The 26,028-nt window shown below is 37.9% G+C and overlaps 4 protein-coding genes across 6 annotated transcripts; 1 reads left to right on the top strand and 3 right to left on the bottom strand.

Annotated features, from left to right (window-relative positions):
- Positions 1 to 398: 398 nt before the first annotated feature.
- LOC131795237 (NCK-interacting protein with SH3 domain-like) lies at positions 399 to 15,935 on the bottom strand. Of its 3 annotated transcripts, none has more exons than XR_010715747.1 (14): positions 15,668 to 15,935; positions 14,741 to 14,859; positions 13,168 to 13,358; positions 12,647 to 12,770; positions 12,284 to 12,407; positions 11,248 to 11,421; positions 9,969 to 10,055; positions 8,423 to 8,561; positions 6,780 to 6,860; positions 6,153 to 6,272; positions 4,845 to 4,937; positions 2,945 to 3,117; positions 620 to 1,725; positions 399 to 528 (listed from the first exon to the last, which is right to left on the bottom strand). XR_010715747.1 is itself a non-coding variant. In XM_059112800.2 (13 exons), the coding sequence occupies exons 1-13, from the start codon at positions 15,842 to 15,844 to the stop codon at positions 1,540 to 1,542; spliced, it is 1,788 nt and encodes a 595-aa protein (XP_058968783.2). In that variant the 5' UTR covers positions 15,845 to 15,935; the 3' UTR covers positions 399 to 1,539. The 3 variants fall into 3 exon arrangements, 1 of the variants encoding a protein (XP_058968783.2); XR_010715748.1 differs by having other exon boundaries at positions 779 to 1,725; XM_059112800.2 differs by having other exon boundaries at positions 399 to 1,725.
- Positions 15,936 to 16,827: 892 nt separating this feature from the next.
- LOC131795239 (dolichol-phosphate mannosyltransferase subunit 3-like) lies at positions 16,828 to 18,329 on the bottom strand. Its single transcript, XM_059112802.2, has 4 exons — positions 18,167 to 18,329; positions 18,017 to 18,046; positions 17,673 to 17,750; positions 16,828 to 17,337 (listed from the first exon to the last, which is right to left on the bottom strand). Exons 1-4 carry the CDS (start codon positions 18,284 to 18,286, stop codon positions 17,284 to 17,286), a joined length of 282 nt encoding a protein of 93 aa, XP_058968785.1. The 5' UTR covers positions 18,287 to 18,329; the 3' UTR covers positions 16,828 to 17,283.
- Positions 18,330 to 19,228: 899 nt separating this feature from the next.
- LOC131795240 (cytoplasmic tRNA 2-thiolation protein 2-A) lies at positions 19,229 to 21,380 on the bottom strand. The gene has a single exon (XM_059112803.2). The coding sequence runs from the start codon at positions 21,290 to 21,292 to the stop codon at positions 19,943 to 19,945; it is 1,350 nt and encodes a 449-aa protein (XP_058968786.2). The 5' UTR covers positions 21,293 to 21,380; the 3' UTR covers positions 19,229 to 19,942.
- Positions 21,381 to 21,449: 69 nt separating this feature from the next.
- On the top strand, positions 21,450 to 25,514 carry LOC131795242 (GDP-fucose transporter 1-like). The gene is made up of 5 exons (XM_059112804.2): positions 21,450 to 21,588; positions 21,812 to 21,872; positions 22,085 to 22,225; positions 23,254 to 23,370; positions 23,919 to 25,514. Exons 1-5 carry the CDS (start codon positions 21,485 to 21,487, stop codon positions 24,570 to 24,572), a joined length of 1,077 nt encoding a protein of 358 aa, XP_058968787.2. The 5' UTR covers positions 21,450 to 21,484; the 3' UTR covers positions 24,573 to 25,514.
- Positions 25,515 to 26,028: the final 514 nt, after the last annotated feature.

Raw genomic sequence — 26,028 nt, 5'->3', positions numbered from 1 at the left:
TCTTTCAAGCGACGAAATTAGTTTTGGAGTTGACGATAATTCATTCCCAAACGCGATGTGAGTTATGGCTGAAAACAAACCTAAGCTTTCTGACTTCAACCGAGGCTTTGCTAGCCCCAAAGAGTGACTGGTATCTAATTCTTCTTATCGTATCACCCCTGAATCAAACATGAAAGTCATGAGAATTGAGTAGATGATCACCAACTAAAGCAGCTCTTGATTGTTCATCAAATTCTCCTTGTTAGTCTCAAAGCCGGGCGGGTAAGTCACTTGTGTGTGCTGTTTTTTTCCTTTTCTTTACAGGCGAACGAACCTATGGTTTCCAATTTATTTATATGTTATGTTTGGTTTCTCTGCGAATGAGCTGACTCTCTAAAGTAAAAGAGACTAATGCCCTCTCATTTCGTTTCCTTTAATACTGCTGATAGTGCATGTGGACATACAGCTGCTGCTCTGTTCGATTTGGGAGCAACTATCGGAAGAAAGGAGCTGGAGACTTGCACCGTATAGTCTTGCCTTTGGGTGGAACTGAAACGAATTACAGAAAATGCTGTTCAAATGGAAGATGTTAAAGTGCAAAAATCAGATTATGAAAAAAAATCTAAGGATTATCAGAAACCTCATGACTCAAAGCCTCCGTGCTCTCTTTCCCAATCATTCCAAGAGAAGTTTTATAACACTTTGTTGGAAGCTGCCTCTTCATGTGTAACTCTATAGTTCATGACAATACCCCTAGTACAAGCTGTGAGTGAGGAAGAACTCTTGGACCAGGTCATACCTGGTGACTGGTGCTGCTGACTGGTGCTGCTGACTGGTGCTGCTGACTGGTGCTGCTGACTGGTGCTGCTGACTGGTGCTGCTGACTGGTGCTGCTGACTGGTGCTGCTGACTGGTGCTGCTGACTGGTGCTGCTGACTGGTGGGTGGGTTGAGGATCATAATGCTACAGAGCCGTAAGGGAGATCGGTCTAATTTCATTGACACAACCAAAATACTCCGACCACTCCCCCCTCCCTTCCCCGGTGATAAACAATAACCGGTCCTTCAAAAAAGCGTAAACCAAAGTCAAACGGATGTGTTATTTCTAAAGCTGTATTTCTTTTTAAAAGTGGTAGCCTCTCTTCAAAATATTTTCAATAAGTTTAAAACATCTGTTTGTAGAAGGAACAAGTCTCTCTACAGAGTCCTCTGTTCGCGGGCTTTTAGTTATAATTTGAAACAATGCGGCATAATATACACAAATTATTTGGAATAAGCTTAAGGGTTTAATTTCATTTCAAGGACACCTCAGTAAGTAATCGTAAAGCCACAACCAAAATGTTCTTAAAGATCAATAAGAGCAAAGACAGATATTTCAAGGAACCACTCAGAACTCAAAGTTAAGGCTTGCGCGGGAAAATGTGGGAAGTAAAAACGAAATTGACCTCACTCTTGCATCTGATTGGTCGAGAGGGTGACGTGAGTTGAGTGGACCAATCATAGAGCGAAGATTAAACAAAATGCGAGCGATACCGTATTACTCCCGACCCTCAACTGAAAATTAAAAATATTTTGACGAGTCTTTGAGTATTTCTTGTGCGATGAGTCTGTCTTGTTCGCTTTCTTTTTCATCTTCCTCACTGATTCTCTTCAGACAAGTGAGGAGTTCCCTAGCCTGATGTTTGTATTCACTGTAGTTAGAATTCAATAGGATTTGATGTAGTAATGATATGTATTCCGTTCTCATCTGTACGAAAAAAAATAAAATCGTCTCAGTTACTCAACTCAACTCTACTTTCTAAGACAAATGAATAAAAAGGGTGGGGTTTTAAAGAAACTGTGCTTCGGTAAAGGTGTGACTAGACAACTTGGCTTTATTAACTGTGTTGAGAAGGTAAATTGGGAAACGTACAGAGTTTCTAAAACTGACGTCTCGAGCGTCAGCCCTTCGTCTTTCGCTCTGACGAAGGGCTAACATTTGATAAGTCAGCTTAAGAAACTCACTACTATGGCCACCTCACGTTATTAACTCAGTTGATAAAACCAAATTCTCTACTATTTAAGGTCTTTCAACATGGTGGGATTGCCAAAAATACAATAAAAAAGGTGAAATTTTTATGATTATGCCTATGCAAACCAAAAACAAAAGAAATCAAAGGGCCAACCAGAGGACAAATATCTCAAGGAGCCAATGAGAGCACAAAGCAAAAATATACAAACTGCTGAAGCGCGGGAAAACGCGGGTGACCAATTCGCCATTGGTTGTGGCTTTTCATCTGATTGGCTGAAACGATGGCACGAGCTATCTAGACCAATCACGGAGCAAAGCAAAGCGCGCGTGTAATTCCTTTCATTGTGTTTTAACTGATGAATTTGAAGTTCAAGCCAGTCTCGGAGACAAGTTTATTACTTGTCTCGAGTAAGGGAAAATACGAGACAACGTTTCGCACGAAAATTGGCATAAATATGTGACCACTTTTCAGTTTGCAAAGCTCGCGAAAAACTGTGAGGTAGGAGAAACAGATAATGTCCATGGACAAACATCCGAGCATATTTTCGTGCCAAATAGAGGCTTCTGGGTTTAGTATCCTTCAAAAATTTTGCAACAAGCAGGAAGAAATGTCTACGAGCAGCTTACCCTTTGCTGTGTGGGATGTTTACTATTTAGTATTCTCTAACAAGAAGTTTTGAACGAGCAAACATTTCCCTTTTCTATAAAAACAGCTGAACACTCTCTCATCTTAAATTAAATTCTAAACAAAGACTTTAACCGTTTTGGAAGTAAATCACTGGGGTTTATCACCGAATATTCCCCAGTTTTAACTAAGGAATATTCAGCCACGTGATACGTTTGGACCAATCTCGCGCGAGCAAAATTATTTGATGGATTATTAGAAGGATAGATATAAAGATATAAAAGGATAGATATAAAAGGATAGATATAAAGCTGATAGATATAAACCGACCCCTGCCCCAGGAGAAAGATCCGCCATCTGTCGTAGAACAATCTCTATCAGGACTTTCATGTCTAAAGCGTAAAAAAACTCTGAAGTGTCGCGAGATGAAAAGATGTCCGTAACAAACTTGAGCACTGCGTCAGGAGAACTACGAGGATACTGAAACAAGGCAGTGGGATCCTCTGTAAAACAAGAATAACAAGAATCATTGTCGTTTTTACGTAGGAGATGAAATAAGTAGCAATTAAGGCGTTGGTCTCGGTAGATTGAAGTAGTCCATAGTGTAGCCTTGGTTGGGTCATCGAGTGGTGGTCTTGGCAGTTTAAGACACTCAGCTTTCACCGTGTGATTTGGGCCGTTTATAGGAGGAAAATAATCCGCACCTTAGGCAAGCCGAAGACTACCTAACGCAAATTGGGCCATTTATACGAACACAGCTCAGATAAGCTGTGAAATGCTTCTGTAAATAGTTCGCGTCTTTTATTTAACACAGCATCGGGAAAACGCGCTGGCGCGACACAGCAGCAAAATGAGTACGCATGCTTGTAACACACGAGAAAGTTACGCGTGCAAGGGAATGGGAACAATAATATTTCCATAGTAACACTGTCGAAACAAAATGGGACATTTTTAAAATTCCTATCGCTTCGCAGCTAAGAACACTACTGAAACGAGTAGTTGTAAATAGGACCTGAAAAAAATTCAGGCCCGTACGGGATTTGAATCCCATGACCTCTGCGATACCGGTGCAGCGCTCTACCAATTGAGCTAACAAGCCAACTGGGAGCTGGTCAATGAATTGGGTCCAAAAAAACATCCTAACTAACTAACAGGTCCTATTTACAACTACTCGTTTCAGTAGTGTTCTTAGCTGCGAGAATCTCTTAATTTCATCTCTCCACCGCAGTGCAAATATATGAATTTTCATATATCTAAAATCATCATTCCTACCGCTTGTTTTCATTTTACGGGGATAAGCCCAAACCAATACGGATAAGATTGCTGTTTTCAGGAAAGTGTCGGTCGAACTCCATCGTCACATGTATCACTTAACGAAAAAAGTATTGTGGTAACAGGTGTGCATTTAGTGACTGAAATTGAGCAGCCATAGAATGGATTTAGCGCTTCTTTTCATCGCTTTCTCAGTAGACAAACCCCCTGGAGATAAACAATGTAATTTGGTCTTATCAGCTGAGTTGATAAGGTAAATTGGTTACCGTTAAGATTTTCAAAGCTGACGTTTCGAGCGTTGGCCCTTCGTCAGAGCGAAGTGAAGTATGAACAGGTACTAAAAGACTATCTAGCGTAGGTATATTCGATGCAGAAGGTATGACTAACGCCGCAAAAAGTTTGCTCGGGGTAACATAATTCTCGAAATGTTTTCACTTATCCTTTCGCCATGATCGCACTAGGAGAAAGAACATTTTGAACGACTTTTTTTCCGAACTTCTACCTCACGTATGCATGGTTACATATCGATTGCGGACACTGGACACAATTCAGATTGTAAAGACGTTTCCTTGTGCCAACGAACTACGCAAAAAACATTTTGGAAAATATGAGTAGGGTATATGCAACATAGCGGCCAAACGTCGGACATGCACAAGGGAATCAATTTTACTCGGCCGTGCCTGTATGACATATTTTTCTCGCAAAATTTCAAAGGAAAACATAGGAAATAATTGCTATTACGGAAAATATGCGGGAAGAAATTAAAACATTTATGAAAACCTGTTCAAGGAAACAAAAGTAGGGGAAAGGGAACTCGAAACTTTTCGAACACAGAGCTTGGTGTACAATATGCCCCCAACCCCCTCCCCCCACGTTCCAAACCGCTCGACAACCTGTGAAAAATGCATCCGAAGATCAGGAAGACTAATAATACATTCTGTTGCTACTTCTGACCAACCTTCTCTGTTGAGAAGTAACACGATCTTCTCGCTCAGTGTCTTGGCAGCGCTGCGGGATGCTAGTACCCTCATTACAATGTTACTCTGAACATCTACAGGTGAGAAAAAAGCAAATAGCTCGCACTAAAAGAAAATACTTTGACTGAAAGAGTAGGAGTTATTCTTAGTCGGCTATTGTTCGTTTTCAGTCGGTAGAAAATCATTTGAATGTTCATAGCAGTTTTAAAGTTTGTTTTGTTTCGTTTTGATTTTTTGTTTGTTTGTTTGTTTTACACGCGTGTTTTCACCGTGGGGTCTTCTGGGCCTCGTTGTTCAAAGCAGTGCTAAGATAACTCAGGGTTAGTATGAAATGTAGTTTAAGATCTGAAGGCTTTAAAAGAAAATTCAGTATAATTATTTTTGTCTACAATTTGATGACTGGTTGCTCTTCAAAGAAGAGAGAAAATTATCCAAGAAAGACTTTAAAACAAAAGGATTAAGAAACCTGGATTAAATTTTAACCCTGCGTTAGCGCTACTCAGCCTCCGAACAACTAGGCCCTGGTCATTACTCATCGAAGAAATTTAGTTGTGTTTATAATAAAATATACCTTATTTTCTCCCCTTCCCACCCCCCTAGACTATGTAGTATTCTAACGATGCCCCTCATTACCACTCAATTTTTCATATCCCTCCTCTTTATACTCTGCCAGCGACGAATGATTCCCCCTCTGTTCCCCTTAAAAAACCGTGTGACCCACCATAAATCCCCCCTGCCCCCCTCCCCCCCCCCCTCAAGGCTATGTAGTATTCTAACGATTGCCCCTCAACCCTCAATGGCAGTTAATTTTTCATATCCCCCCCTTTTTACGCGGTCAGCGACGAATGATTCCGCCTCTATTCCCCTTAAAAACCATGTGACCCACCAAACATCCTCCCACTCATCCCTCCCCACCAGGCGATATATATGACTAGTCCCTAACGAAGCTTGTGCAATTACCATTTCCACGTGAAGATTTGACACCATTCTCTCACTGCTACATTTCTTGATGAAAACCGTGTAAACGAGCTTGTGATCTTACAATAAGTTCTTGTTTCCTCATTTTAAATTCTCAGGTTCAACACTGCATCCACACGTCCTTTGCACACTAACAAGTGCCTGTAGTAAAATGGACTTTCCGGACCAATGTCAGTATCTGAGCAACAACACACCTACCCCTCCCGTAACCCAACAACAGTCAACTGATGACAAGTTAGAGTTAATGTTGGGTAAGGGGAGAAGTAGGTGCGCAGTTGCATATACACTGACATTGGTCAGCCTTTCCTTACCTACAAAGTGGTGGTTAAATGCCAGGATAAGAGGTGTAAAAGCCTCCATAAATTCTTCCTCATGTTCAGATGTTTCAATGGCATCAATCAAAAACTCCACAAACGAATCATTTACTTGGTCTGATGATCACAGGAAAAAAAATGTTTTAAACATAACTCAAATAGAGAGAAAGTCTGACAAACGAGTAAAATGTAAAAAGGATGAATGAAAATAAACGGCCCCGGATGAAGTATAATAAAAAAAAACTACCACATGGCTGAACATCGACTCACAAGCCACCCTAATAACTGGGCTGTGGGACTAATAAAGCTGAGAAAAGAATGGTAAATTAACAGGACACCTGTAATTGAATTTGATTTATTTCCGAAAATGCTCGAGTTTTCCATTTAACTGATTTTCTGTCCTTTTCAAATATCTATGAAGTTTCCTAATTGTTTTGCATATTTTCGTAACAGCGGTTATACCTTATGTTCCCTTTAAAAATTTGCGTGGAAAATTGGCGTGCCGAATCGGCCGACCAAAGCTGACCCCCTCGCGCATGCCCGACGTTTGACCGCAGTGTTACATTCAGCAGTATGATATGACTACACGACCAATGAAATAAGGGAAGCGAGGACAGGACTCACCATAAACGGTATATGGAACAGATTCTCCAGTTGAAAAAATCATTGTCATTAATATTGCACAGTGACGCTGCATTGAAGCACCTGCAAGATCCACATCAAAAATGAGTTGGTTACCGACTTCTTTTAAGCAAACCGGTGAGGCGGGCTTGTTGATGGCATGTCTAACTCTAGATTCTATATTCTTTGATTTATCTCCTCTCACCACTCAAATATCATGAAGCAAAGTATTAGAACCGCGTGTTTGATCCTTTGTTTGACTACTTCCCTGCCTTATGGTAAGTCGGTAAGTTGGTCCGTCTATTGGTCTTTCCCTTGCGCATGCCTAATGGGGGGTCTATTAGTCTTTTGCTCGGACGAAGGGCTAACGCTCGAAACGTCAACTTTAAAACACTACAATGATAATTTACATTATCAACTCAGTTAATAAAACAAAATTATCTTGTTATACTCCCCCACTATCACAGAATCACAGTTTCTTTAGAAACTTGGGCAAATACATAGATATGCACATATATAGTAAGCAGATAGCCAAACAGACGATCAGAAAGTCAGTCTGACGGACAGCAGGCAGGCAAGCAGACAGACAAACAGGCAGACCGACAAATGAATAAAGGGGTAAGTTTCTAAAGAAACTGTGGTGCTGCGTCGGTGGGAGAGTATAGCAGGTAAATATCGGGACCCAAAAGATCCATTAAGATCATTGATCACTTTACGTGTACCTCCGCCAATGTTATTTACTGCATAACTTGCACTTATTGCAATAAGTTATACATCGGCGAGACAGGAAGACGACTGGGTGACCGATTCCGAGAACACCTTCGCGATGTGGAAAGAAATGACAAGGACGCATCCAAGCCAGTCGCTAGACACTTTAATCTTCCTTATCATTCTAAACAGCATATGGCAGTTTGCGGCCTTTCCTTACATCTAGGCAGTTCGGAAAGCCGTAAAACACAAGAACAAAAATTTATATTCCAAATCGGCACCCTTAATCCCCACGGAATCAACGAGCGCTTTTCATTCAACTAATTTATTCCTGTTTTCTCGTCACCATATTCCCACCAATGGCGTAGCTCCACTTTCTACATATAAATCCACACACAACCCACAATTCCTCTAATCGCTCTGACGAAGGGCTAACGCTCGAAACGTCAGTTTTTTTACCCTTTACGGTGGCTAATTTACGTTTTCAACCCAGTTGTTAACACTAAATTACAGGCAGGCAGACATACAGACAGACAAACAGGCAGAGAGACAGGCATACAGACAGACAGACAGGTAATTTAGTGTTAACAACTGAGTTGAAAACGTAAATTAGCCACCGTAAAGGGTAAAAAAGCTGACGTTTCGAGCGTTAGCCCTTCGTCAGAGCGATCGTCGTGATCGCACCCTAACATCAGTATGCACATTCTCCATACTGTTCTTTCTGCATTTCAGGTGCTGACAAGGAGAATTTCTTAAAACAATAGAGAGCTTCTCTAGTATGTGATCATTTCCTTTATTCTCATGACCTTATTGTTTGATTAGGAGGTGATATTGTACTGAGAAATTAGATGCTTGCCACTCTCAGGGTCAAAAAGTTTAAAAGTGCAGAACTTTCTTGAGATATCAATCAAAGTTGTGATGCCCTGAATTTTTTTTACCTTCTTTCCTCTTCATAATCTCCATTGCCAGTTCTGAAGGCAAGACAGAACACAGGAGCTGGGAGAGAATTTCCTTCTTCAAGCCACACAAACAACCAAAAATTTCAACTAAAAGTTGGCGCAGTGATTGTCTCTCTTCCTTGAAGTAAAAGAGAACAAATGAGCTTTGAACTTTTAAGTACATGTTACATTCAACCTCTTTAAACTCAAAATCTAATAATCAATTCTCCTAAATATCAGATGTACATTTCCTATAATGCTAGTGCCAAGAATTTGGTGAGCAGGTACTGGTCATTATTTTACACTTGAGAGGAAAAGGGATTGTCCGAGGATTTAAAGGGAATTACATGATTTTCAGAGGTAAGGGAGGGGGAACCAATTGTTGCTAATAGAGTTGATAAGGGGTGGGTGGGGGGGGGGACTGCTATAGAAATTGACTGCCAATGATAAGGGAGCATTAGAATACTAAAGAGCCTGGGGGGGGGGTGGGGAATAAGGTAGATTTTATTTTGACACGACCAAAATCCCCCAACCCCACCCCAGGGCAATAGTTAATTACTAATCTCTAGGTCAACAATAATCAATTAAGAAAGATATTTTTTTTGTCTTGTCATAACATGAAACATTACTTGATTGCTTAATATTGTATCATTATCAGAAGGAGACATTCTGTCTTTGTCATAGGCATGAAAAAAATCTCCACGAGGTATCCAACCTCAGATCTTTAGATTCCAACCTCTGTTCTATGACTAAGGTGAAGAGGACTCTATAGTGTGCTAAAGCACCTCCCAGCCTTTTTTCAGGCTACCATAACAGTTCACTGGTACCCATTCCTACTCCTGGGAGAAGAGATACCTTGTGAGAGTAAAGTGTCTTACCGAAGAACACAACCTAATGAGCCAAACAGGTCTCAAACCCAAAAACGAAAAATGAAAAACCTGGCTTTGACAGTAGACTATTTGCAATCCCTCCTTTTGGGAAAAGTCCAGTGCATAAGTAAAAACAAATTGAGTGAGGTGATTGCTTCTATTCTAGCTCCCCCAAATCTTCATGCAGTGCACTGAAATCAACTTTTTTCACTGACTTTTTTTTCCTCACACAATGGACGATAAACGACTGTGAATACATGAAAGTCATATATTTGAACTGTGGATAAAGATGTGAATATGAAAGTAATCCTCCCAGTAATGAACACTACTTGAGCAGTAGTGAAAATAAGGCCTGAAAAAAATTCAGGCCTGTACGGGATTTGAACCTATGTCCTCTGCGATACCAGTGCAGTGCTCTACCACCCAAGCTAACAAGCCAATTGGGAACTGGTCAAACTGGTTCCAAATAAACCCATGAAGTAGCGAATAAATGACTGTGAGTATATGAAAGTAATATATTTGAATTGTCAAAGTGGTGTTCATTACTGCGAAGATCTCTAAATCATATGGACTATACTGAAAAAGAGGTACTGCTTGTAGTCTACTTGGGCAGTTGAGGGCTTTCTAACTATTGAAGACTGTATAATGTGCTTCACATTGCAGCAATATATACTCACCATTTGAAAGTAAACAACAAGCATGTTGACATAGTCATAATCATCAAGCTTGAAAACAGTTCGACACACTGCTGGATCAGCATCGAGCTACAAAAACAACACAGATTCACAAGACTTTTTCATTTTTTCCAGGTCCTGTTTAGGAAAAGTGAAGTTAAGAGATGATTCCATGTTCTCATGTTTGTTTTTGGTTTGTTTTTCAAAATTCTCCTTGGCATTTTACTCATGATTTCATGAGCTGACGTTTAGTCAAGTGAGTTTAAACTAACCTAACTGAGCACCAGCTGATGAAAAACATGGTGTCAAATCTCTGTCGATTGTACCTACTGTAGGAAGTGAATACACCTGTAATGTTACTTCATAATTATCAAACTATTATATCCATGTAAATGGGGCATGAAAATGTCAACCAGTTAAGAGAGCTCTGAATGGCATGTACATATTTTTAGACAAATAAATTTTGTATGCTGTTAATAATTATAATAATTTAAAAAATTAACCCTCTACACCTTAACATCAGTATGTATATTCTCCATACTGTTCTCTAAACATTTCCTAATGTGCTGACTGGGAGAATTTGTCTAACAATCAAGAGCTTCTTTAGATGGTGATCATTTCCTTTATTCTCATGAATTTAATATTTAATTCAGGGATGATGCTGTAAGGAGAAATTTGGTGGCAGCCACTCTTGGGATTTAATGGGTTAAACAAAGGGGCTACCAAACCCATTTTTTAGTTAAATCGCACATAGCTGTAGTGTTGTTGTGGTAACCTTACATGTTGATAAGAGATCACATCATCTGAGAAATTTTTTTAGTCCTGGATAGCAACAAAAAAGTGTGGGAGACACCATTCATCAAAGAATTTGAACCATTTTGAGCAGTCTTTTAGATTGTTTCAGATATTCTTTGGGTTTTTAATTTAACAAAAAATGCTTCAAACACTAGCTGTGTTATTAAGTAATGATTCAGGGGTGATATTGTGAGGAAAAATAAGATGCTAGTCACTGTTAACCTTATAACTCCCAAGATCTGATTGGTAATTCTCCCCTCCAGCTGCTATATATTTCCATGTAAATTAGTTATGAGAACTTAGTGCTAGATCAAGATAGCAGCTTCTATCTGTTAAGATTGAATATTCTCAATACCTGTTTGCTGAATAATGTATAGATATCACAGGGAGAAGTTTCATGTTAATCACTTCTGGGAATTAAAGGTTTAAGGGTTCAAGAGTTGAAGGATTGATAACACTTTATGTCACACAATGAAACTTGACCAACCAGAATACTGTGAAGATTTTTCAGCAGTTTATGAAGTATCCCTTCATCATCATGAACAGCCCAGCTTCTTTGCTGCGAGTCTTCCTTGTGTTCTGTCAGCTCATCAAGAATTGTGATAAGTTGCTGGCCATCATTGGACTGAAGAAGAGCCTCCTCATCTTCAGTGCGAGACTCCTGGTCAAGCCAATAAGGCAAAAGGATTTATAATTTAGTTCAAGCAGATGCTGTTATTTTATAAGTCTTCCTTTAGTTGAATATAAGAAATTTCATGAACACAAAGAAGAGGGTCTCATTGGGGTTAACTGTTAAACATAAAAGGGTAAATAAATAAGCCATTAGGTGGTCAAGCCAATAAGATGAAAGGAAATAATTTAATTTTTCCATTTCACCCCTTAACTCATGGGAGTTAAAGGGTAAAATGGACAAATAACAAGAGATAGTTTTAGAAGGTCACTTAATTGTGAAAGTCAAAATCATTAAGTCTTTACAAGAGAACATATATCCCAAAATGCGGGAGCAATTCAGACAAGGTTTTTGTTTATTGTATTCTGAGGAAAATCCAGCACAGCCTGCAAATAAGGAGTAAACTCTGCTTTCCTAAAGAAACAAGGGATGGGCTCACTATATGTTTCTAAACTAATCTTGCTGCATAGGCTCAAATATCTATTAGGATAATTAAGTATTATCAACTGAGTTGATAACGTAAATTGTCCACTGTAAAGAGTTTCAAAGCTGACATTTCGAGCATTGGGCCTAAGCTCAAACCGTCAGCTTTGATACTCTTTACAGCGGCTAATAATATTGACATTATCAACTCAGTTGATCATACTAAATTACCCTGTTATACTCTACTATCGATGAAACACCACAGTTTCTTTTGCAGTCATGCACACATTTCTAGGATCATCCTTGGAATTCACGTTCACATCGCAGTGAATAATGCCATTATGGTGCTTCTTCACATAAGTACCATTTCGTGTCTCAACTAAGCATAACTTTGTAGCCAGCCAGGCCCACAAAGTTTCACTTTACTCACCTTCTGATGTTCAAGATCTTGAATCAGTTGTGCCATAACATTGGAAGTTGATGGTACAGAGTAATGAATGTGTGATAAGACTGTATGGACAGCCACAGAAGACTTGTCATAACTCAACCCAGTGCTGCAAACAGTGATTAGATAAATTCAATCCCATTAAACATTTTATCGACTAATCACACCATGGGAAAGCAGCAATCTTACCAACCACACCCAATAGTATCAACCACTGCTTAGGACTCAAGCAAGCAGAGATAACAAAGACTTCAGAAACTATTTACTTCTTGTTTTCTCTAATTGGATTGATCAGTTTTGTGTTATTGACCCTTGAAACAGAAGTTAAACCTTCATTTATTTTCTTACTTCATTCTAAGAAGTTCTAACAGCTCTGCAGCAATTCCAGGTCGTATTGTGACAGACTCAAGATCAGGTCTTTCAGGGATAGCTGGAGGTGGAGTAGATTCCCTTGCTTTAGAAGGCACTTGGTCTAAAAAAACATGACACACAAAAAAATTTGAACACAAAATCTAAGTAAATTTTTAATCATAAGCATGTGCATAACATATTCGTTATCTCCAACGTGCAATAGGAATACTCCCATTAACCTTTTGACCCCTAAAGGTCACTAGCATTGAAATTCTCCTTACAACAAACATTGAAGCCACAAGAATAACAGAAATGATTACTAACTAAAGAAACTCTTGATTGTTAAACAACATGTAGCAAATGTATAGAGGGCACTAAAGAGAACATGAATAGTGATCTCAGGGTGTAAGTGATAAGTGTTTTTACCAAGTTGATGAGCTGGTAAAGTCTCCAAGGTTATTGTGCAAAAATGTATAACAAACAGACAGAAGTCATAGTTTGATCATAGACCTCCAAACCTTTCACTGCAGTATCCCATGTTGAAGCAGAAGTGGTTGGAGCTGCAGGAGCTGGCCTTCTCTTTGTTGTTTCCTTCTTCTTTTTATTCTTATCCTTGCCAGATGGAGGTGCTGGAGCAGGGCGTCGTGGCTGTGCTGGTAGATCAGCCTTGTCTCTTGAATTAATTCGATTTCGGTGCTCAAGTAATTTTCTTAAAAAGGAGTACATTGTTTCAATTAGTTTATACTTTTTTCCCACAAAATCTTGTGCAGCCAATGTACCTATAAGATTCATTTTATATAGTAAATAAACCCCTTCAGGTGGTTAGTATGTCAGTTGATAGTGTCTGCCACTGAGGGATTGTTGGAAAAATGAATATTTAACCTTCAAAAGCAAATGTAAAATTCTGGGAACAGTTTCTCAGCCATGGTCATTATCAGGAGATGTAATTCAGCAATCCAGAAAGGGGTTTATTCATTTCATAGCCCACCATTTCTTATGCATGTTGCACAAATTATTTTGCTGAATTTTTGTACTTTCTAAAACACCCATCTGATCAATATCCCAATTGCTGGACTCTACAGATTTAAATAAGCTTGTTTTTCTTTCACCTAAAATATCAAAGACAAAAAGTGAAAGTCTTGAGCTTATTTTTCTTACTGGCTTTGTTTCTTTTTGATGGAAATAAACAGGGAGCAAGTATTGAAGCATCCTGTGATTTTGTACTATGTGACATAAATTGGCTGATAAAATTGCAGTATATTTGATGGATGGGTTATAATTCCTTAACCCTTTGACTCCCATGAGTGACCAAGACAGAATTTCTCCTTACAATAACAATTCGATATCAACCAAATAAGTAATGAGAATAAAGAAAAATATCAATTTGGGGATAATTAGATGATCTAATATTAAATTCTTGGAACTAACATTATAAGAATTGTATGGTTGACAGTACGGAGAATTACAAATTTGATCTGGGAGTTACAGGGTTAACAACTTGGTGGACAGAGGTACTGTAAGAATAACCTTCTTAGTCATATTACTCAGGTATTTAATAAAACCAAAACAGTGACAGCAATGAGAATGTGGTGAAGAAAAAAAAAATGTAATCAGCAGCAGAATAAACATGTGCATTTTAAAATTCTGCATAATTCCTAGCCATCCTAGGAAAGACAATATTTAAAAATCAACACAACTTTTTCATGGTCTGAAAACTACATGACAAATGCTTTTATTAGATTGGAAAGCTTTAAACTGAAAAATTCGGTTTGATTCTTTTTGTCCATGATATGATTACTGGATACTCTACAAAAAATAGGGAAAATCAATTCAAATAAGCTCTTGAACAGAGAAATAGAGAAACCTGGATTAAAATTCAACCCTGGGTTAACACTAATTAGCCTTCCAACAACTGGGCCATGGGTGGTGAGAGGAAAGCAACAGTAAAGTATCTCTTGGCTGAGAACATAATGCAACAACCCAACAGGTCTTGAACGTGGACCTCTCCACAAAGAGTCCAGTACATTAACTGTTGTATTACTGAGTCACCAATGACATCTCAAAATCCCTAATAGTATTATCAATTCTCACCTTAAATTAGCTCTTTGCTCATGAGTATAAAAACCACCAGAAGCTGCCACTTGTGCATGGATGGCTTCTATAGCTCTGTCTACTGACTCTAGCACTGCTTGTATTTCACCTGGGTCAGCCTTAAGACAGCAGACAAAGTAAGTGTGCTAATTGTGTAGTCTTCAAGGCCATATCAAGATGATTTTGATTACAGAGGTAATGACACAACCAACAGAGTTTCTTCTCTGGAGCCCCTTACTCTCTACAGCTTTCCCCCAGCATATTTAGAGGGTACCAAATAGGGATCCTGATCTTGTTTCATGCATGAATTTAAGAGAGATTCATGTATCATGTGTACTTTAAACAGTATTTCAAGCATCGAAAATTTAAAACTCCAAATCTCACATTACTATGCCTTTCTATAAAAGCATAAAGTTTCACTCCACTTAGAAAAAATATTAAGCCCCTTTCTTTGCTATGACCTTGGTCTGATTGTCCAGTTGTGAGAAGTCCTGAAAAGAACTGTATCCCATTGAGATAACTGGCCTTTCATAAACCTGTGTGCAAGCCACTATTGTCATCAACGCTTTGGTTGTCTAAAAATAACATCAATCACTGATAACAGTGTTTTTCAGGACTTCTCTCATGACCAATGCAAATTTGCGAGCCAATGCTCTCTTTGGATGCCGAGTCAAACATAGACACTGTGGGTTAGCGTACTTTACTGATTGCAGGGCTTTCATTAACAACTTATGTGGTAGGAGAGTATTGTAAAGTACGAGAAAAATATTTACTTCGCCTAGACAAAAATTAGCTCTGCAGCCCATCAACATTTCGCCGGTAAATCAATTCTGCAAAGAGGCCGGAAAATTCAACAAGCTACGATACCTAATAAGCACCCTTTAAATTCATGCGACTTCTTAAATAAACTCTGACTATTTCCCTCACCGTTTCATTATCGACAGGTTCCAGGTAACAGGCAGGAACGAGTCCGACTGAACTATCTCGTGCGCGCATCCGCCACCAGTTCTCATCATGTTGTTTAATAAATTCAAATATATCCCCAGCATGGACGGGGAGAACCCCCTTATCTTTGCTTGCCAAATGATATATAGACCTGTACATGACATAATCTTATAAATAGCGTAATTTAAAAACGAAAATTCATTTTCTTATGAAATGTAACGCAGAAATTATAGCGCAGAGGGCAGCCATTTTGAAATATTCCGAAAAGTCACGTTACCCATATAATTGCGTGAGCGAATGGGACAAAAAGTTCTCATGGGTGGGGTAGGTGAGTTATTATTGCGACTTAGCAGACACCACACAAATGAATAATGCTTCTCGCACGCTCTGATTGGGTAGCTCAAAAGTGATTGACAATAATTTTTCATTAAAAGTTAAAATTACCGATCGTAATGAAAGAAGTAAACCAGCCATTAGCAAACAAACTGTAGTTTTAAGATTTGTTATAATGTCCTAAAAACAATTGAAATTGTTTCGAGGTTTTCCAAGTTTCACAGTAAGAAAACTTCCACAGGATGAAGGAATGACAATAATGTTAGTGAAGCATTTATATAAGGTATTCTCAATATTAATATCCTCAAATGTACTTTACATCACTTTGTAGGGAACTTTGGTCAGTTAACAATTTTTTTTAAATGAAATTTTGCAAGTGCCCCCAAGTTTTGGAATCTTGAGAACAAGGCCAGATTACAACACCAAGAACTACACTCCCTGCTCTATGCAGGATGCGCATGGATTCTTTGACATTCCCTACTGACCAGTACATAGAAAATGCAGGAGTCAGGGCTTACAGGTTATGGTCCTTATCCAAGAAGACTAGAATGTCTAACTATTTGCCATGATCATAACAGATGCAGCACACTGTCCTCAGTTATTTTAAGACTCCGAGTGTTGATCTGGTCAAGGACACAAACCCTCGATCTCTAGCACAGCAATCTGGCACCCTACAACCTGAATTAACCAGATGGCAGTAAGGAACCAGTGAATAGCTTTTTTCCTCTGTCTTGACTACAATAGTTGAGGGATAACAGCATAGCTAAAGCAAGGACACAGCCATAATTATACAGAGAGAGATCATGACATATCCAAAATATTAAGAATTTATTTTCCACATTCCTATAGTCATCAATGATATAATTTACAAGATAGACAGTTTTTAGACTGATTTTTCTTTCTAACTGGACTGAGGCACAGTTACCAAATGAATATGAGCACAGTAGCTCTTTGGCCCCACAGAGAGACTAGCATCTAATTTCTCCTCACAATATCACACCTGAATCAAGCATTACAGTCATGAGAATAACAGAAATGATCACCAACAAAAGAAGCTGTTGATTGTTGCACAAATTCTCCTTTTCAGTAACATAGGAAATGTGTAGGAGGTAGTATGGAGTAAATACATATTGATGCAAGAATATAAAGGGTCAACAAGGGAAAGTTATTTAACATGTTTCATATAGTTAAAGTTTCCAGAAGTTAAAATCCTAATAAATTTCTAGCTAAATGTAGGAATTTTTTATTTCTTTCCGCTGATATCTTCAGTCAAACTTGAATCCTTTTTTTGACAAGTCCTGTCTTGCATCATTTATCTCCTGTAAAAAGTTAAAGCAATGGGATTGTAACCAAGTTTGAAGTCAGTAAGAAAAAACCCACAACCAAACTCGAGATTACATTTGACAAATTTTTGGAATAAATCCTTTTCTCCAACATATAAAGATATATCCTTTGTTAAAAAAAAGGCTTCTAATGTCTAAATGGCGAATGTCCAGCCATATCGACTTTGTAGAAGGTCAACAATGCACTTCCCACCATACAATATTGAAGGAACAGGTCTCCTTGGTTACAAAAGCAACTTGGTAAAAATTCAAAACCAGAACCTTGCAAATAGGGCAGAAACTTGGAAAATAGTACAATTCGAGCTCCTTACCTGTTTTAAAGATTCAGAGGCTTCTACACAATCATTGAAAGTTGCTACTCGATATCCAATAGTTGCCAAAGAATAACACTGAAGGGAAAAACAAGAACTCAAATCAATAAAACTGGGTAAAATTTCCGCACAGCCCCATACTACATTATGCATTCAGTTCTTGGATTGAGAAAACAATGACAAAAACAATAGATTGCCCTTGGGAAAACAGATTTGTTTTACAATAGTATGGGGCTGTGCGGAAATGATACCATAAAACTGTAACAGGAAAAAATATATATAATTCTAACATAAACTACGTACAAATATAAACTCGATAAGAAGCACATAACATATTAACTCACCCCAAATACAATTAGAGCATAAATTGGCATCTGCAAAGGATAAACAAAAGCAAATATGAGAAAAATATGTTCGCTGTTTGCCACAATTCAAAGGTCTTGCTTCATCGAGTGAAAACCCGATACTCTTTCGTAAAATATTCTCGTGATTACCGGCCATATTACTTCCTTGGCTTTGTAGGATACTTTAAGCGGTAGGATATCTGTTAATGGGGTAATCCAGAGCGAAAGGGCTACTCCAGCAATGATGATCCATTCTGTCAATTTAGTCATGTTTTCGGATGCCACAAGTTACTCTTCAAGCAGACAGTAAGTAGTGGTCAGTGGTCTTAGCCATGGACTACATAAATGTTGTGTAAGCTTCCAGTTTTCTCCTTCTTTCTCAATAAGTCTGTCACTTTTCGTCAAAAAAGAAAATTGATTGACTGACTGGTAATTGTTTTGGTTTTAGAGATGCATGTGTTATTCTGCAAAATCCTTTCATTTCTTTCCAAAAGAGAAGTGTTTAATTCCTTACTTTGCGGAGCAACACTGAAGAATGATTACAAACCTTAAAATGTGATTTGTGTAAAAATTATATCAAAGATCTACCTACAATCACCCTGCTTCAATCAAAAACGATAAATGCGTTTTTACTTTAGGATATCTGTAAAGCACATCATTGCATGGGATGCCTGTGACCCTTGTAGTTGGTTTTTCAGAGAGGGTCACAAATTGCAAAATCCACCAACTGGATCTCAAAAAGTATGGTCAAACAATTGAGTATAACATGCTCAGCTGTGATTAATTCGCGTGTGTGTGTTTGGTGGTTATCGTTTGCCCATCCGTTGATAGTGCCTGGTGTTATCTGTAGACAGATGTACGCATTGCGTACCTATTTTTATTTTATATTTATATATGTATATATATATTTTTTTTCCCCATGGTCGTTTCAAATTGCAAAATCCACTAAATGTATCTCAAAGATCAGGGTCAAACAGTGGAATACAACATGCTCAGCTGTGATTGGCTTGTGTCCATCAGATATCTGCTCAATACTTCAAGCACATTCCAGTGATTTTGGTGGTTATACTTTGCTTATCCCTTTGCTCATGCCAAGTGTTATCTCCATTTTTTTTTAGGAAGATGAAGATCAACAAACAAGAGTCTGGAGATAATGATTTTTCTTTTTCATAATTCAATGACTTGAACATTCAAAGATCTCCCTACAATCACCCTGCTTCAATCAAAAACGATAAATGCGTTTTTACTTTGGGATATCTGTAAAGCAGATCATTGCATGGGATGCCATGGGATACTTCAATAAAACCCATCAAAACAACATTCAAATTGTACACAGACTGGACAATTGGCAGTCCCTCCTATTGAGAAAATTTAATCCCATGAGTTAACCCTTTCCCTCCCAGGTCAAATTTATAATTCTTCTTACTGTCAACCATACAATTCTTATAATATTAGTTCAGAGAATTTAGTATTGGATTAACTACTTATCCCCAAATTTATATTTGTCTTTATTCTCATCACTTATCTAGTTGATATTGTATTGATATTGTAAGGAGAAATTCTGTGTTGGTCACTCATGGGAGTTAAAGAGTTAAAAATGAAAAAAAAAAAAAATCAGTGAAAAAAAAAATTGATGTTGGCATGCAGCAAGGAACTACACCTTATGTGGGCCTTACCCCACGAATCCCGCGTGGGGTGCTAACATCAACCTGTTTTTTTGGGCTGATTTTTTCTTACTTATGTCAGACTTTGCTGAAAGGGAGGACTGCTTGTAGTCTAAACACAAACTTTTATGCTTGTCTCACACTCAGAGATAGTAGACTTAAAAAATAATTCGTCGAGCAGAGGTCTCCCCAAAATTGTTATATATTGGCACAAAAAATATACCTGTGAAGTAACTGATTGTCACTGATAGGTAAAGTATATTCAATCATGCAACAAAAAGTCTTTGATCTGTTCTTTCATCTGGGCCCTGTGATGAGATTTCTTAGCAGCATCCATAACAAATGAGGGAAAATCACTCGGATTAAACTTGACATTTTTAAATGTTAATCGGCAACCATAACATAAAGCTTCATGAATATTGTCTCTGGTTAGTGGCTGTTCAGCTAAAGAATTTGAACATCCACTTTCACAGCTTCCACAAGATTCAGTCACAGACTTTGGAGTAGTTTTGTTGTCTTCATTGAGCTCCACTGCACTCAGACCATCAGTTAGGGTGGAAAGCAGAGTTGGATCCACATTGAGTGGAATGCCACAAAGAGCACAAGAAGTGACATCATCAGGGGATTCCTTCACAGATAGCTTATCACCAGTTCTAAAAATTGTGCTGACAGTAAAAGGAAGATCAGCTTGAAGACCACTAACAAACTCTTCTGTTAAACGATCAATGCTGATGTGTGAATGGCTCATGGTGGACAGTGTTGGTATAACTACAGCTTGGACATTGTTAAAGAAATTATACAGAGCTATCTCCTTAGTCACAAATTCTCGCATTGGTCTGACAAATATGACATCGTCATGACGATCATCACTAAAGCCAGTGTCAAATGGCAAATCTCCACCCCTCCCTTGAGATACATTGGATAGTAGTCTCACTGACAGTCTGGAGGCACAGTCTGCAACCATTACTTTTGAATATCCTTCTTTCCTGGCCACTGTAAGCAACAGTTGGTTACGGAGTATCTTCAGCAAGTCTTCTTTTTCTGTCACTGATGGCATTGCGTCAAACAGGCTTTTTAATTTTTCACCTTTTTCTGACGTTTCAGACTTCTTGCAACAACTGGCATCATCTTGTGCAGATCGGGAGAAAATGTCCTCCAACTTCACCAGATGAAATGGAAACTCTGCTCTTGAAGCTATGCCTCGAATCTGTTCGATATAACTAGAACGCTCCTCTTCACTTTGCTTCAGCACTTCTCCTTCATCGATGAAAGTGATCCCTGGTTCGAATCGAAGTTTTTTGTGAGCCGCACCACTCAAACCTTCACAAACTAAATGCAACATTGCAGACGAAGACAGACCTCCAGAAAATGCCAATAAAATCCTTTCTCCTGCCCGTATTACACGCGCTTTTCCGATTGTTGCACGGAATTTGTGCGTAAAATACGCCAGAAAACAGGACTTGCACAAAGGATCGTTGAGGCGAACAACCACGACTGCAAGGCTTGAAGCGCACTTCATGCACGTTCTTCTACTGCCAAATTCTTCTTTAGATTGCTTTCCCTGTAGGTGAGATGGGACATTCTCTAAATCTTCTTCTTGAACACTGCACATTTTGTTTAGAAAGATCTTTGCGAGACAAGAATATACAAATTTTTACGAAAATCAGCCTCGTGGAACCTAGTTCGGTCTTAGTCAGCCATGTTGATTATTCAAAGATGCGCGCATGTTCAGTACGGTATTCCGCTGTGCGAGTTTACTCCCCGGAATAGATACTCCACGCCGAAAGAAGTCGTGTCTTTATTTATGAAATCTACTCACCACTTGCGGCGAAATTCAAAACCTCTGAAAATGTCTGACTCAGTTTTTGTGAAATCTGTGCGGATTGCTACTGTTGTAACATTATATTGGTAAGATTAACGTCAAAATCAAGACATACTTTAGGAATTATTTCTTTCAAGTTATTCTGATAAGTTACAATTAATTCTGTCTGATTTGAATATCATAAGCATAACTAAAACTGCCACGTTACAACCCGCGAAAATTTTCAGTTTCGCTTTACCTGTTATTTTTGCATTCATTGTACTGTTGTTTATATATATTTTTTGGCGTTTTTATCATTTTTTTTTCAAGGGTGATCTCAATATCCATGGTGTTTTTGAACAAGTATCTTCTCAGCAGTCCTGACCTGAAGGTAAGATCTGACTGTAAATTCTCCCTTCCATCTGCCTCGCATTTCCTTGTAAATTAGTTCTGAGAATTTGGTTTTAGATCAAGGTAACAACTTCCACCAGATAAGTTTGAGTATTCTCATTACCTGTTTGCTGGATAATTGATTGGTATTACAAGGAGAAGTTACATGTTAATCACCTCTGGGGACTAACACTGCTTCTCTTTTTTTTTCAGCTTGATGCTCCACTGTTTGTCACTTGGTTTCAATGTGTTGTGTGCTTAATTTGCTTGTTCCTTCTGAGTTTTTTGGGAGATAAATATCCATGGATTGACAAGTTCCCAGCTTTCACTATTGATCTAAAGGTGTCAAGAGAGGTGTGTATAGTTTTTTCATAATTCAGTTGTCTTGTCTATTGTGTCATTTGCATATAGCTTTACTTTTTGAAGGGTGCCATGTTGGTGCACCTGCTATTATTAGGAATTCAGCTGCACGTGACTATTGGAAATTAAAGTATCATCTGTGATATTTCATGCCATGTGTCAGGTATCTTTATTGGAGCAAACTGTTAAATGCAATGTGTTCAACAAAGATAGGGGTTTCTTGGATGTACATGTTAAGCAAAGTTCGCGAAGGCTCTTAGAGGATTTCTAAGTTTAATTTGTATGATTGTAATGTACTTGGAAATCTGAGCGTTAAATAGGAAGTCTTTACATCAGTGCTAAGGGGTTTTTCATGTCAGACCTCTTGCATATTTGATCTTTGTATATAATTTGAAGCCAGATATATGACACAGTACCTGTCACTTCCAAGATCACAATAGCAATTCTCCTTTCTGTCTGTGATTTATTTCTCTTGATGTTAGTGTTGAGAATTTGGTGTTTATTGAAATCCAATAATAGCCTCCAGTTGAGGTGTCTCTTTATGTATTCTCATAACTTGTTTACTCAATATTGTATTGATGCTGTAAGGGGAATTTACTCCATGGTCATGCATGGTAGTGAAAGGGTTGATTGGTTCATACCTTAGTTATCATTGTTTTTGTGTCTCCAGTTAAGAGGTGGAGCCACAATGTCTGTGCTTTGTCCATTTGCCTCATTTTGATTTTTAGCCCTTTACACCCTAACATCAGTATCGATATTCTCTATACTCTTCCCTATACATGTTCTTTGGTACTGACAGGGAGAATTTGTCTAACAGTCAAAACTTCTCAGGTCGGCGATCATTTCCTTTATTCTCATATCTTAATGAATAATATAGCAGTATTACTGTAAGAAGAAAATAGATGCTGGTCAATCTCAGGGTTTAACACGTCAAGTAATTTAAGGAGAAATTAGGTGCTGATCACTCTTAGGGTTCAAAGGGTTAGTGATCATGTTGTTCTTCTTCTCTGACATTTCCACAGGTTCTTCCATTGTCCATTGTTTTTGTGGGAATGATTACTTTCAATAACTTGTGTCTCAAGTACCTTGGAGTGTCATTTTACAATGTTGGAAGGTCACTTACAACTGTTTTCAATGTGGTAAGTGCTATGATAACACTATGATAAGATGCAACTAAATTTTGAACTGCAATTTGAGGAAGGGTTTTTCATTTCACCACAGTTTTCTGCTTACTGTTTATTTGGGTTATTGTAATACAAAGCTGTAGGGGATTTGATATGTGATAGTCTTGGTAGCAGTTTGTCATGAGACCTTGAAAAATGATGAAACAGAAACCTGCTTGTGTTTGTTTAGCTTGTTTTACTGGAATGGTGAAAATAATGATACCAACTGAAAAAGTTGTGAATGCAATAAAACAATAGAGTTTATGTTTCGCAGGCACAAATATGTTTTGAGCCATTTTTGGAGTCATTTTCCCTCTTTACCTAGTGGCTTGGGCAAGAACATAAGCTGGTGACTAAACAGAACAGTCAGAACAATAATGTGAGGATGCAAGGGAGCTGAAAAACATTTTAGCCTGTCAAAATCTTGTCTTCAGCACACAAACTGCATCACAGTGCCCGAAAAATGATAATAATGGATGACATTTTAGTTTAGTTAACTTTGCTCTGTTTGTTTTGTTGGTTAGATCTGTTCCTTTATTATCCTTGGCCAGAAGACGTCCTGCAAAGCCATGTTCTGCTGTTCCATTATTATTTGTGGTTTTCTTTTGGGTGTCGACCAAGAAGGAAACTCAGGAGAACTGTCTTATCTTGGAATTCTGTTTGGAGTGTTAGCCAGCCTTTGTGTATCCCTAAATGCAATTTTCACCAAAAAGGTTCTCCCAGTTGTTGATAGTAACATCTGGCGTCTACAACTTTATAACAATTTTAATGCTGTATTTCTTTTCCTGCCTCTCATGGTGATATGTGGTGAAGTGAAAGTGATCTATGGCTTCCACATGCTCAAGTCAGTATACTTTTGGGGTATGATGGTATTGGGTGGGTTGTTTGGAATCGCAATCGGATATGTAACAGGCCTTCAAATCAAAGTGACAAGTCCATTGACGCACAATGTAAGTGGAACTGCCAAGGCTTGTGCTCAGACAATTCTCTCTGTGACAGTGAATCATGAGATTAAAACAGCTTTGTGGTGGTTTAGTAATGCGTTAGTTTTAGGGGGTTCAACTGCTTACACATTTGTGAAACATAGTGAAATGAAAGCACAGCATAACAAGGTTGAGCAGACTCACAAAGGCAATGGAAACCATGGAGAGCAGAAAAATGGAGGGAATGTTGTTTAGTTTTTTTAAGTCTTGTTTAGTTGCACCAGAGAAATATTTCTTTCAAATTATTAACTTAGTTTGAAAGTTTTATGCTGAGAATTTTGCTATTCTCAATATTAAAGTTAAATAACCCTCTTTGCCTCAGTTGTAATTTCAAAGATAAAATGATATTTATAAGTTAGAGAAAACCAGGGTCAGTTAACCCTTTAACTCCCAAGATCTGATTGTCAATTCTCCACTCTAGCAACAACAATTCAATTACAATTCTTGTAAATGAACTACAAGAATTAGGTAATAGATCAAGATGACATCTTTAACCTGATAAGTTTGAATATTCTCATTACCTGTTTGCTGAATAATGTATGAATATTACAGGGAGAAGTTACATGTTAATCACTTAGAACTGGGAGTTGAAGGGTTATTTTATATATTAACTTTTTGTTCAACATTCAAAGGTGAAAATTTTGTTGTTTTAAATATTTATGTAGGATAAACCTCTTCAATGCCTCTATTGTATATTCAGAGATAATCAATGGTTTTAAGTTGGAGATGACTAAGGCCAGTTAATCTTGCCACAGAAGAATACTGCATATTATTATTCTGCCATATTGTAACAGACATGAAAAAAATCTGTTTAACACGATATCTTGAATTCTTGGTTTTTTTACCCATTAACTCCCAAGATCTGATTTTTAATTTTCCCCTCAGCTACTACAAATTTCCTTGTAAATGAGTTATGAGAATGTGGTGTTAAATCAGGATAACAACTTCTATCGGATGAGTTTGATTATTCTTATTACCTACATCTGCTGGAATGTGTGTGGATACAATTTATTATAGGGAGAAGTTACAAGTTAATCAGTTTTGGGACTTAAAGGAATAACTTGGTGACAGAAGAATACTGTATCATATTTCTGCCATTTTTTTGAATAATCATGAAAACACTCAAAATAATCCTGATTTCTTGAATTCTTGGTTTCTTAAATTTTCCTGGTAATAGAAAGTAAAGATGGCGTTATTTATCAGTAAAATGTTGTCCCTGATGTCTCCTAACCTTGTATGATTCACACCAGGAACTTCACAAAGTCTTGATTCCAGTGCTCAAAGCACATTACAATACTATAACAATAAAAAATTATTAAAAAAGGCACTTAGATACCATTATAAATCATGATACAACCATCTTGAAACTTTATACAGTCTTCCTGATATGTATTTACAGTCACCTTGCATAGGATAATGAGAAGAATTTTTTATGTAATTGTCAACCAGTTGGAAGGCATAAATCTTATTTAATCACATTAGAAAATATGCTAAAAAGTAGTCAACACCTGCCAGATTTGAGCCAATTTTTTTTTCAGCTTCCTGACATGATCCACACAAGTTTATAATCTTATAAACTCTATGATGGGTCATCAATAATTGCTTCAAAATTGTAAAAGTGTAGTTTTTCTCAAACACCGTGAAATAATAA

This window comes from Pocillopora verrucosa, chromosome 11 (genome assembly GCF_036669915.1).
Source record: "Pocillopora verrucosa isolate sample1 chromosome 11, ASM3666991v2, whole genome shotgun sequence".
Classification (NCBI taxonomy): domain Eukaryota; kingdom Metazoa; phylum Cnidaria; class Anthozoa; order Scleractinia; family Pocilloporidae; genus Pocillopora; species Pocillopora verrucosa.
This window is presented reverse-complemented; position numbering and strand designations above follow the sequence as displayed.

Bases quoted from the DNA above. Each gene is read 5' to 3' on its own strand.
- LOC131795237 (XM_059112800.2), bottom strand. From the start codon at position 15,844: ATGTACAGGTCTATATATCATTTGGCAAGCAAAGATAAGGGGGTTCTC. The intron at 12,408-12,646 runs GTAAGAAAATAA...CACTGTTTGCAG, and splicing joins TTAGAACTTCTTAGAATGAA to CACTGGGTTGAGTTATGACA. The intron at 6,861-8,422 runs GTAAAAAAAATT...TGGATCTTGCAG, and splicing joins GATTATGAAGAGGAAAGAAG to GTGCTTCAATGCAGCGTCAC.
- LOC131795239 (XM_059112802.2), bottom strand. From the start codon at position 18,286: ATGACTAAATTGACAGAATGGATCATCATTGCTGGAGTAGCCCTTTCG. The intron at 18,047-18,166 runs GTAATCACGAGA...TATCCTTTGCAG, and splicing joins CCAAGGAAGTAATATGGCCG to ATGCCAATTTATGCTCTAAT. The intron at 17,338-17,672 runs GTAAGGAGCTCG...AACTTTTTACAG, and splicing joins CCTCTGAATCTTTAAAACAG to GAGATAAATGATGCAAGACA.
- LOC131795240 (XM_059112803.2), bottom strand. From the start codon at position 21,292: ATGTGCAGTGTTCAAGAAGAAGATTTAGAGAATGTCCCATCTCACCTA.
- LOC131795242 (XM_059112804.2), top strand. From the start codon at position 21,485: ATGAAATCTACTCACCACTTGCGGCGAAATTCAAAACCTCTGAAAATG. The intron at 21,873-22,084 runs GTAAGATCTGAC...TTTTTTTTTCAG, and splicing joins TCAGCAGTCCTGACCTGAAG to CTTGATGCTCCACTGTTTGT. The intron at 22,226-23,253 runs GTGTGTATAGTT...ACATTTCCACAG, and splicing joins ATCTAAAGGTGTCAAGAGAG to GTTCTTCCATTGTCCATTGT.